The sequence below is a fragment of the Phaethon aethereus genome (genome assembly GCF_964289735.1).
Source record: "Phaethon aethereus genome assembly, chromosome: 15".
NCBI lineage: Eukaryota > Metazoa > Chordata > Aves > Phaethontiformes > Phaethontidae > Phaethon > Phaethon aethereus.
This window is the reverse complement of record NC_138591.1, coordinates 1,666,813-1,679,179: the sequence shown is the minus strand read 5'-3', so window position 1 is coordinate 1,679,179 and position 12,367 is coordinate 1,666,813. Positions and strand designations below refer to the sequence as shown.

The window sequence follows — 12,367 nt, the reverse complement described above, 5'->3', positions numbered from 1 at the left end:
ATTAATTCACTTCTACACACGTTCCTTACGCTCACATTTTCCTCACGCGTTGAGACAGGTTTCTCCCTCTATTAATTTCCCCACGACAACCACTTCTCCAAGGCAACCTCAGGCTGTCCAACTATACCTCCAGATTTTGCGCTTCAGTCTCCTCAAAAAATAGAACCAAATCTCTGATTTAAGGCTTCAAAGCTTCTGCTCTGAAGAGAGAGAGGCCACAAGAAGGCCACACACACTCAGTCTGACGCGGACCTGATGGTGTCAGCTCTAACACTACCACAGGTGTTGAGAGGAGATGCCTCACCTTCTCTATCTATCGGTCTATGCACCTGGAACCTCACTTCAACGGGTTGATGCAATTCCTGTGTCACAAACTCCAGGGCAGTCAAATATCCCTCGTGCCTGAAGGCCAGCTCAGGGAACACCATCACCTGCAAAACAAACAAGGCTCTCACCTGCCTGTGTCTCCCTGGGCTCCCTCAGGAGCAGCAGGATGAGCAAACCCTTCTTACCTCCACAGCTTGCCATGGAGCTGACAGCACATCTTCTGTCACGTTTTTCACAGCCTCATGTGTGCCAAACACAGGGTCTCCCACAAAGAAGTTTTCGGCATTTAAGAGAACTCCTGTTTACAAAGGAAATTTTTGAACAAAGCCCGTGAGACTCAGCAAGGCTGAAGCTATTCCCCCTACCCTGCTGATTCTTGCTCACACCATGCAGCAAAGCTGTAGCAGGGCTTGGACCACTCAGGAATCTGTAACTCCAGCTTTACTGGAGAAGCAGCTGTAATCCTGTGGTTTCCTTCTTCTTCTTACAGGTGTTTTGATTTCTTTTTCATCCTGCACAAGTAATGTTTGCATTTGCAATTCTCAGCAATTTTAACTTCTAGGAACTCTGCAAATACTTCTCTCTTCCAACATCCCATGATTTGCTTTGAGTTTTTGAGCAGAGATGCACTCCCCATCCTCCCTGTCCCCCTGCACTTCACGGGAAAAGTGGCCAGGACCAGCTGGTTTCCACCAGTGGCAAACACCTCCGGCTCATTCACAGCCAGGCCAGGCTTGGGGGATGGAGCACAACCAGCCGATGCTGTCCCTCCTACCAGGGCCAGTGGGCTCTCTTCCTAGCGATGGCTTTTCCTTCTTACCTAAATCTCCCATATTTCATGTCCTTTCTGCTTCTCTTTCTTACTCCATACACTGCTTTGGGAGATTTGGGAGGCTGCATAAACACAAACCTGCACAGTAGACACCACATAAAAGCTCACTTAATGATCTCCAAGGCCCTATAGTCTTCTAAGTCACAAGACCCCAACATCTGACAAACTACAAGATGCCACAGAAGGACAGCAAAAGTCACCAAGGCAGCCCCATGGCCTCAAGATCCTGGCAGCAGCAGACTGCTCATGTAAGAGAGAAAAGCTATTTCCAAAGCTCTGCCTCAGAGCTTCGCTCCTCTCTCCACTTCTATTGATGGCAAAGACTGGAGTGGGCCAAATTCCCCCCTTTGGGCTGAGGCCCAGTTTCTGAAAGGGAACTCTCTGTTGGGAATATTGTGGTTGTTGCCAGTCCCACTTGATCTGGAGTGATGCTCTGGATGACCCCCTCCATGCAGCCCTATTTCTCCTTGGCATATGCCAGTGAGGATACCCGCCTGCCCACGCCGCCAGCGGGCAGCAGGAGAGAAGCAGAGCCCACCTTTTGGCTTGTACTCGCAGACGTAGCTGTGCTTGGCCATACACAGATCTGTGTTACACTGGCCCGTCGGGCCCATCCGGACACAGTGGTCAGCATTTGACGGATGGGGTTCTCCTGGCAGCCAGTTCTGACAGCTCTCCAGATTAAATCCTTCGCCTCTTTGCTGCGCTCCAGTGCTTGCAAAATCATTGAATCCAATCCAGACATCAAGGCTCCTTCAAAAAAAAACGAAAGGGAGGGGGGGATTTCAGGAAATCATGAGTATTAGAAAGATCTGGGACAGATGCCATCTACGGTTCTCTATGAAAATAATAATTTTAACAACAGCTTCATCCAGGTGTCACAGGCTGCATTTAACAGAACTTTTTAGTTACTAAAGGATTTCAGTATCCATTCTACCATCAGAAACTGGCTCTTCAGTAACAGCTCCTTCATGGCACACCACCCTGCTTCACACCACACCACCAGCCCTTCAAACCTCTGTCCTACGAGCTACAGAAAGGCACCTGCCCTTTGGTAAACTGAGGGGAGAGCTGAGCCAAAAGGATCCAGACAGAGCGATCAACACCAACGCTATGGTGCAGCGGAGCCGCTCAGCCAGACCCCCGAGGGTCGCTGCCCCACAACGTGAGTCACCCCGTTCCCAAAATGCCAGTCCTCCCACTCAGGTTACAAGAGGACCCAGTTAAAGGCACCACGAGCTCGTGGCATACTGGTAAGCACCGATTCATACCAGCCACAACTGGTGCAGCACAAAGGTATCAGAGAGGGTAACGAAACACAGGCAGGAGGTGACGCTGGCTGGAGCGGAGAACCATGAGGTTTTATGGCTTTCAGAAATTCCCAGCACTCCCTCCAGTTGCACATCTTCTGCTTCCTTCATATCAATATGTTTATTAACATCACCGTACGGCCTGGCCTCCCCTCCCAGCGGGCACGGAGGGCCGAGGGCCACTCGTGGGTGCTGGAAGGGCTGAGACCAGCTCTCCCATGGCAGACTAAACCTACACAATGCAGGGAAGTGGGACTATCTGCAGACTAAGGAGTATCAGCAGGCTGACCTGAACCTCAGACGCCTCTGAGGAGAGCAGTCTGTCAAAATGGCCTGCCTGCGCGGCAGTCTGAACGACCCTCACAGACACTTTAAGCCCGCGCTCGGTCACGACTGAAGAGGAACGGTATGGTCATACAAAACTGTCTGAAAAAGGCGCATCCTTTAGAAAACTTGTGCTTCGTTTGTGCAGACCTGTGGAATTTGCCGCTAGTCAATTCTCCACTGCAAGTGGCACTGGCACCAGTGCAGGATTAAGCCTCGGACGGTGCCAGGTACGGGAGCTCCTGTTCAGATCGGGGGATCTTTGATGCAGCTGCTGGGAGATCACGAGCTCCTCAGCCACCGCCGAAAGGCAGCAGCCGCAGGGGGACCAAGACACTGCAGGCAGATGAACCCCACATACGAAAGAAAGTGCCAGGATCGTTTTAGGAAGATGAAATTTCCATAATTTGGAAACTGGCTGAATCGCAGCAGAGATCCCGGTGGAAAGTGCTGAGCGGTCTTTCACAGCCACAAACAGCCCGGACAACTGTTTCTAATCGCACCCAGCAGAAAGTGAGGCATTTGTTCCGTATTAACTTCTGGGAGGCGGAACAGCCTCGCCAGGCACCCTTCAAAGCCCCCAGCTCGTTCTCCACGCTCCCTCCTGCAGGTTGCAATCAGTTCTGCTGCAGCCCTGCCCCTCTGCTCCAGCGTGTTCCCGGGGTGGCACAACTGCTCTGCAGGCCAGGGAGGTAACTGGTGTCTCTCCACCACTAGGCTCACGCCAGATGAAATGATTAATGAGGTCATGCTGAAAAATGACGACGAAAATAACTGTTCCGTGAATCAGTAGTTTTCATTGCAAATAAGATTAAAAAATAAATAACCACTGTGCTCTGCTCCCGAACCACTGGCAGGGGATTAGGGAGAACAGGCTAGGAAACCGTCTGTTTGCTGCCATCAGGAAAACTCAATAGAGATTTTCCTTTTCTAATTCCAGCTATGATCTAACTGCAAGTCATCCAAAAAAAAAAAAAAAAAAAAAGGAAGAATAAATAGGCTGGCTGGCTTCCTTCCCACCGCTGCCCCACTGCTTGGCCTGTTACCTTGCAGAGAGGAACAAGAGGGCTCTTGACACCCTCTTCTAAAGCATGATGTGAGCATCTCTCTGCCTCTGAGGAAAGAACAAGCTGCCTTGCTCGGGGCAGCAGAAGCAGAACCAAGCCTGAGGAGGCTCGGAAGGAGAGAGGGGCTCCCTGTGCTGCCTCACAGGGGAAAGCGGGGTCCCCTGGGAGCGGTGTGGGCTGGAGCACTCTGATTCTGGAGGCGTGGAAGGGACCAGCTCCGCACACGCTGCTCCTGGGGAGGCCATCAAGCGACAGGAGTGAAGGAGAGGAGAGAGCGGTCCTCGCTGCTGCATGCTCTGATGGGAAACAGATTTCTGCTTCTGTCATTTTCCCACAAGAAAGTATGGAGGCTGCATGTTCCAAAAACCTGCGGCTCGGTTGATCTGTCTTTTATCGCCAGGGAAATCGCATCCTGGAACTGCCTCATTCATGTTTATCTGAATGGATTCATAAAATAAATACTTGAAATAAAGGGGGCTGGGGAGGAGAGCAACGTGGGGCAGCAGCTGGGAAACAGCTTGGGCAGCTCATTCCCTTCTGAGGTCTCATGACTTCCTTGCGCTGCAGTCCATCAAAAGCCTTGCACGCAATGCCTGATAACTCAGAGCACCAAGTGACCAGTCCCTAACCCGCAGGAAGGGGCAGACTCCTCTTCCCCGGAGCAGGGACCGCATGTTTGCAATCTCAGGATTAATCCCAGCGTGAAGGGAACAGGGCAAGGATACAAGTCTGGGGAGAAGGGGCTGTCAGACCTTCAGCAGGACCGTTCAAAGCCTACGTCACCAGCAGCTGCTCCTTTTACATGTGCTTTCTGGGCCGTGTTTATTAAGAGGCCATGTCCAACATCTGCATCAGGGAGCGCTGACACAAGCTGTCAGGCCCCTGAAAGCTCTCCTGGTCGTCCTCCCCCCCAGGACGGCCAGTTGCAGAAAGGGCACCTAGAGGGGTGGATTTAATCAAAGGCTGACACTTTCAGTGCTCTCTGTTTATAAAGCCCAAATTCTGAGGTGGAACAGATGCTGCCAGAGCCTGACACTCCGCTCCTGAGAGGCGTGCTGCTCCTTCTCAGGAGGCGAAAGAAGAGGGGAAGAGGTCTGGGCTTCAGGCTGCAGCCACGTCCGGGAGAGTGCGGGATCCCAGCTGGGAGGCAGGATTGCAGCACTGGCTTGGGCTTTGCTAGAGCGGCTGTCGGATGCCACGGTGTCATGCTTGGGACAACCCAGCTGTAACTCTGCTGGTGGAGGGAGCTGGTTGCAAGGTCACCCTCAGGCTCTGCCTGGCAGCCAAACACCCTCTGGACATGAGCACCTGACCCTCTCCGCCATCCAGCCCGAGTCTGCAGATTTTGCTGACTCCCACGTGGAAGGTCTGCTCATCACAGCCCATTTGCTCCTGACCTTGCACCTTTCTGTACCATTTCAGATGCACCCACAGGCACAAACATAGAGCACAAGATGCCCACCAGCAGCAATCCCAAAATTCCCCGCTCTGGCGTCCAGCCTTTCTGCCCCATTCCTCTTCTTGCCTTTAAAGAAAGAAGCCAAGTTCAGCAAGGGCTCAAGCTCTGCTTATTCTTCCTCTTTGTTCAGCAGCCTCACCCCTGCCATCCCGCCGTACTCAGCCTGGACCCCCAGCTGCACAGGGCTGCCTGCTGCCAGGCTCGGCAGGACCCTTCCTCCAGACCCCTCTGCAAATGTGACCCCAGGAACACAAGACCTGTCCCCAGGAAATCTTAACCCTTACCCTCCTCGCTTACCTGATGACATGAGCGACCAAGAAGCTCTGGATCTCGGGGCTGCTCACAAAAGCCAGCTCCCCGTTATCATGCTCCTGGCAGTGCTGCTGGGCCTCCAGCCACTCAGCCTTCTCCACCACCAGCTGATAGCAGTGGTTATTGCCCGGGAACACCAAGCCATCAGGGGGACACATGGGGTGAACTGCTGCATGAGGTAGAAGAACACAAGCATGATGTCCTTTCTATGGGCCCACACCCCCCAATCCAATCTGGGGAGCAAGGCTCCAGGATTGTTCTGTCCTTCTTGAAGCCCATAAATCCCCTTCACTGCTGAACTGCACTCTGTGCAGTCACCTTCTTGGCCCAGGACAGTGCAAAACACTGCCTGGTCAGTCAGGGGAGCAAAGAGTGCCCAAAGGAGTCATCCCTTACTCCTCATTGGGAAAGAACAGAACGGGAAGGCCCAGGACCCAGTGCCACCCCTCCCTGGCCCAGCACCCACCCAGCCAACCCTGTTCACCTCTGCCCAGCTCTCCAGCTTCTGCGGTGATACCATACAACACCGCGAGGCCAGTGCCACCTCTGTTGCGGATCCGTATGTCCAGACTCTCATTCGTCTTGACCAAGGAAGGACACTGCAGTTCTAACTGTTGGGGTGAAGCCACCACCTCAATTTCTGCCTGCATGTATGAGATCTTGGTGCCCACAAAGATGGTGACAGTGACATTGTACTGTCCGGGTAAGGCATACATGTGTGCAGCTGCATTTCCAGTGGTGTTGAGAACCTCTGTCTGGTCCCCAAATTCCCATAGTAAAGTGCTGACAGCAATGGGAATACTGACATTGAAGAGCACAGCCTGGTGTAGGCTGTACCGGCGCTGGAGTCCTGTGAAAGACACAGGCAATTGTGCCTGGAAGGTAAAGGGGACGAGTGATGGTCCATCACAGGCCTGCCCAGACAAATACTCAGTGCAAAATAGCAAACAACCAGAGGAAGAGTTTGTTTCATGGGCAGTACCACACAAACACTGCCCCTGGGTGCTGAAACCTCCATATTCCTGGTCTTCGGCGTAACAGAGGGCACTGCAGGTCTCCTCGGTGAGGTTCCCAGGGTGAACAGATGTGAAGAAGATGACAAGTTCAGCCCCTTCTGTGTGGTTGCTTGTCAGACACGTTATGTATTGAGCTCCTGGGGAGAGAACAGAAGATCCTCTTGCAAACTGACATTGTGAAGCCATGGCTCGGTGAAACCCTCCAAGAGACACCACCCCACACACCCCTGGGAATGGACTTCTCCTGGGCAGCTCCTACTCCAAGCATTTCCTTTTTGAGTCTTGCCTGGGGAGTCTGTAATCCCTCAGCAACGATTTCCAAACTCCTTATGCTAATTAATGATGACAGAAATAACAAGCCAGTCGCACAGATTTATGGAACAGCAACACTCAGCAAATAAAAGGGGACTTTGGAGAGCCTGACAGTCCCACAGGACATGGAGCCACTGAGTCTGACCCTCAAAGGAGCCCAAAGGACTAGCCACCAAGCGAGGCCAGGAGAAAAGGTTGTCCCTTGGCCATACCTTGGCTTGGTCCAGTGCAGCACGTTTCACTCCGTGCTGTCTGGGCTTCCAGCACCAAGTCTATAACCAAACACACTTGGGCAGAGTGGCACATCGGGAGCATGGGGGAAACGCCACCGGGCTCTCCCCCAGGCCCACACGGGAAGTGGGCAGACGCTGCAGCCACCTTCCTCCTTGGGGAGAGCCAAGAGCTTCCCATCTACTTGCAAGCAAAATCTGGTGCTAGAAAAGAGGGCAATGCCACAAGCCGCCTGCACCCGAGCGGTGCAGAAAGACACACATCACAGAATCACAGAATCACTAAGGTTGGAAAGGACCTTCAAGGAAAGGACATGTATGCATTCATGGGAAGGATGCACAGAAACAACACACGCCTGGCTACAGGGAGCACAAACACACACGTGCATGGACACGTGTCTCACGTAGAGCGATGGCAGCCACAACAGCCCCATTCTCAGAGCAACATCTCATTCCCTTGAGTTTACTTTCTCCTCGCTGGCTTGCAAGGGGTGGGACATTTCTCTGCCACAAACACACAGGCAGGGCCTCTGCCGCGTGCACAGCCGCAGCCCAGCTGGGACTGCCTGGCCTCCTCTCCAGCTCTGCCCACGCAACTGAGCCCTGTTTGCTCCTCTGTTTCTGCTGGTTGCTACAACATCCCCCTGCAAACATCTCAACAGCTCCGGCCTTGCATGATCTTCCCATATCGAATCCATCCAACTGTCCAGCTTTCTCCACGGCCTTACTGCAAACACTGAGCCACTTTTCTTAAGAAAAAGTCCCTTGAGGAGGACCACGGCATGGGAACTGCTTTGCTTTTTAACACCAGCCTGGTCATACTTCTTGCCTCCGTGCTGGTCAGTAACAACTGTCAGTAGCTGGCAGGCTGTTCCCGGCCTACTCCCATTACACTGAATTACCCAAAAGACAACCTTACATTATTGTTTCCATGCTGACTTGAACTACTGTAAGAGGGCAACAACTAATTTTCGAGGGGAGTAACAGTGCCAGTGTTATTCCCCTTGATAATTCCAACACCAGGCAAACAGCACGCTACCGAGGTGCTGCAAGGCTGGGGTAACTTTGCTGGGAAGTGGAGCAACCACCACCCCAGTTTTGGTGTGGGGAGCCCTACGCTTCACCAGGCAGCTCAGCTCTGGTTCCCCCAGCCCTCATCACTGCATCCTCCCATCGTGCATTAAAGGACATCCCTGATGCCTGTCGGGGGAGCACTCACTCTCCCTCTCTCTCTCTTACCTAGAGATAGCTGAGCATCCAGGAGGGATTAGTTTTCTTAGGGCTCCCCCTTCCCACCATCCAGTTAAATGCTGACCCACGTTTCTGCCAGCCAAGGCAGTCAGAAAAATGCACCTGGAGCAAGCGACGGGCTGTAGATCAGGGCAGTGCTCATTCAACGCTCCCAACACGGAGCCCTGTCACCTGCAAAGATTCCACTTAGCGTGTCCTCAGGTCCCATCGGCTCCAAGAGATTTCACTGCTTAGAGTCAGATTGTTAAAAGCTTGAGAGAATGAAAGCCTACGGCTGGAGGTCATGGAGCTAGTGGCATCTGACAGCTGCTTGAAGCTTGGTCTGTAATGAGTTTGCTGATCTCAGCCCTGGAGTGACTCCAGCCTTAAAGCATCAGAGTATAGTCATACACTGCCATTATTTGCTTAATTAGATTAGAACTGGTGACTTCGGGTCTAAAGATGTCTAGATGTGACCCCCAGCTCCCCTTGGGCCCATCATTTCCCCTAGTTTAGCCATCTCCCCAGCACAGCCCGCAGCATTTCCTTACCGCAAGTAGCATTGACGAATGAGACATCGAAGAGGGAAAGGTTTGCCACCTCAGGAGGGTGGGCGCATCTTGTATCTGACGCCTGGATAACTTTCACTTTTCTGTCTTCCACCCAATGGGGCAACCAGGAAAGTTTGCAGTCACAAACAAATGGATTCCAACTTAAGTTTCTGTAACAGGGAGATCAGACAAAAGTTAGGCATTAACTTGACACGTGCTAAGTGTTAATTACAGCAGCGTGCAGATCCCTCACTGTTCCCATCTGCGCCACTCCACTGAAACGCTTCAGAAAGAACTACGAGCGGAGTTAATGAATAGGGAATCAAGCAATAATTAACATGATTTTTCTAGAGGCTAGAATTAGGCAAGTACTCCAAGTACTTTTTTCACTCTACAAATAATTGTTGCAATTAGAAGCAAATTACAGACACAATCTTATATTTAAAATAGTCTGCCATCTAACAGCCATCGGGTGCAATGGCAGCCTCTCCAGCTAAGGGAGACTATTTACAGCTCCATTAAAAAATAGCTAAGAGAATAAAATTGATCTGTCAAAAAAGAAATGCAAAGTCAATGATAATCTTTCCATGTGGCAGTTTAATGAAAAGATGGAAACTTTAATTGCAGCTAAGCTTGATCCAAATTACAGCCTTTGGCATTCAGCTGCGAACAGGACAGAGATGGAAAGCTGTTTGTTTAGCTGACGCCAGCTGGGCTGGGCTGCCGCAGGGGCTGAACCCAGGATTTTTATACTGAAAGCACCACTTTGCCAGCCAGCCTTAGCAGGGACAGACCCGCTTGGACCTTCTGTCTTTCCAGTGCCACTTGTAAGCACAAATGCAGAGCTAAAAATGCACTTTGTGCCTTGTCTTCAGGGAGAATGTGTGGCCGAGCTTTTTTCTTGCTTGCCAAGAGTGATTGCAGAGGGTTAATCCTTTGACTCATTCAGACACAGAACTGCTGTTCTGTCCTGTCACTTCATGCATCTCTCCTGGAAATGTGTCATTGCCTCCCTGCCCTTCACATAACAGCACAAATTTTCATTAGAAACATAGAATTGTAGAATGGTTTGGGTTGGAAGGGACCTTTCAAGGTCACCTAGTCCAAATCCCCTGCAATGAACCAGGGCATCTTCAACTAGATCAGGTTGCTCAGAGCTCCATCCAACCTGACCTTGAATGTTTCCAGCGATGGGGCATCTATCATCTCTCTGGGCAACCTGGGCCACTGTTTCACCATTTTCACTATTGTTTCACCACCATTACTTCAATTAAAACCCACTATAAGCCTAAGAACTTGAATCACTTAGGGAGATCATCTTCAAGTGTCTTCAAGTGACTTAGACACCTCAGTCAGGGTCTCCTCTGTTACAGGTCAGTGCCCTTTTCATCAGATCCCCCAGCTCCAAGATGTGACTGTACAAACAGGAACAGTAGGTGTGACCTGACACACAGCCAGAGACAAGAACCTCAGCAGAGCTGGTGTGGGAGAGAAGCAGGGAAGCCAAGAAGGCAGCGGCAGAGGTCGAAGGTATCCAGGAGACAGAAGCAATGTCTGGGAAGAGGTTAGACTTGAAGGGCACCAACAGGACCAAGGAGCAGGACACAGCTTGAGGAAGAAACTGGAGAGAGTCCAAAAGGCAGCTGCTTGGTTGGGTACATGCCCCAGATCTCCCCAAGACAGTGCTACATCCCACCCCACTGGAAAGGGACGAGGTGTTTCAAGGAAAGTTCTAAATACAGAACTGGGAAACAAAGAGGGTGAACTTACATTTCACTTAAATTAAATAAATTATCAAATATTCCATCTTCTAATGTAGAAATCTTGTTGTGGCTTATATCTCTGTAAAAGAGGGAAAACGATAAGGAAAGTTCATCATGCTGGTAACAACTTCCTGGTCAACATACAGGATCAACCTCTGTCCCAGGCTCTGCTTGGGTTCTAGCTACCTTCTGAGCACCTTGAGTCTCAACAGCCACATGCATATGATAGCAAAAGGCCCAGTCAGGCACTAAGTCATGGGAATGCAGCATGGTTGAGGTTGGAAGGCACCCCTGGAAGTCACCCGGTCCAACCTCCTGGCTCAAGCAGGGTCAGCTACAGCAGGCTGCCTAGGACTACGTCCAGACTGCTTTTGTGTATCTCCAAGGATGGAGACTCCACAGTCTTTCTAGGCAGCCTGTTCCCGTGCTCAAGTCCAGTTCCAGTGCTCAGAGTCCTTCCATGAGTCCTCCTTTTAGGAGATTTTGAGGTGTAAAGACGGCAGGCTGTCCAGGCTGCCAGCTACTGAGCTGGAGCCACGAAAGCAGGTTGTGGTGCTGGCTCTGTTGGTGCCTTTTTGGATCTGACAGTACAATTTAAAAAAAACCCAAACAGTTCATCTTCTCTAGGAACCACCAGTAAGTAACAGAGCGAACTCACCTGATCAGCAGCTGAACAAGTGAGTTTGCTAATGGTCAAAGCTTTCCTCTTTTCCTGTCCCACAGAGAATCTGAGCAGTTTTGGGGACAGCTCAGGGTGTGGGGAGCAGGCATGCAGGCAGGCCTTTGACCCACTAGTGCTGGGCTCCTCAAAGGACCCTCAGACTCAGTACCCAATTTCCTCTGAAGATAAGTGGGATTTGGACAACGCAGCTTTATCATAATTTTCCATGTCCTAACACACATCTTGTGACAAATCTCATTCTCTTGCCATGATCTCCTCTCCATCTAGCACTACAGCGGGTCAAATACTGCCCAAGTCTCTGAATGCCAATGAGGGAATCGGTCATTCACCACACCGTGCGGCTAAATGCCTTGAGGAAGGAGCCCATGGACACATCTATCTGGAGCTTGACAGATGAGGTCAAGCAAGAACAAGGCTAACTTACGAAACACAAGCATGCTTTCTAGGTACCAGCTCAAATGTGCACGGTGAGCTGGAGGACTGGAAGGGTGCAGCGTGTACTTACAGTGTTGCCAGAGAAGTCAGGCTTTCGAATATCTGAACATCTAAAATACCAATCTTGTTCTGGGAAAGATCCCTAGAGAAAGAAAACACAATTTTCAGCTTTCGTTCAACTTCATTTTGTCATTCCTCCATTACTAGACCTTAGAAGAGCCTCTCTCCAAACTCCATCCAGACTCCAGAGTAGAAGGTTTTGGTGTGTTAAAGCGGCGCATTTCTTCCAGCCAAAGAAAACACCTTTCCCAGCTATAAAGCATTTGCTGCTCAAAGCTTTGTATAATGTGTAGGCACAGATTAGGCCTATCATTATATATATACAACTCTGCAGGGTATCTAGAGTAATTACAGACATGACAAATGTATGACTAAGTTTGACGTGTCCTTTTAAAAAAATATTAAAGTCTAATACATGTTCAAAGAAATAATTAAGAAATAATACAGACTAAAGTAG

The 12,367-nt window shown here is 50.7% G+C and overlaps 1 protein-coding gene across 1 annotated transcript in view; it reads right to left on the bottom strand.

Annotated features, from left to right (window-relative positions):
* PKD1 (polycystin 1, transient receptor potential channel interacting) overlaps positions 1-12,367 on the bottom strand; it is a gene marked incomplete at both ends in the record, with an annotated part of 95,900 nt that overhangs the window by 40,227 nt on the left and 43,306 nt on the right. Inside the window, 8 exons of the mRNA XM_082006882.1 lie at positions 305-431; positions 513-625; positions 1,698-1,912; positions 5,617-5,800; positions 6,116-6,784; positions 8,971-9,140; positions 10,741-10,812; positions 11,921-11,992. Of these exons, the coding sequence (XP_081863008.1) occupies positions 305-431; positions 513-625; positions 1,698-1,912; positions 5,617-5,800; positions 6,116-6,784; positions 8,971-9,140; positions 10,741-10,812; positions 11,921-11,992 (1,622 nt within the window). The remainder of the gene's footprint in view (positions 1-304; positions 432-512; positions 626-1,697; positions 1,913-5,616; positions 5,801-6,115; positions 6,785-8,970; positions 9,141-10,740; positions 10,813-11,920; positions 11,993-12,367) is intronic.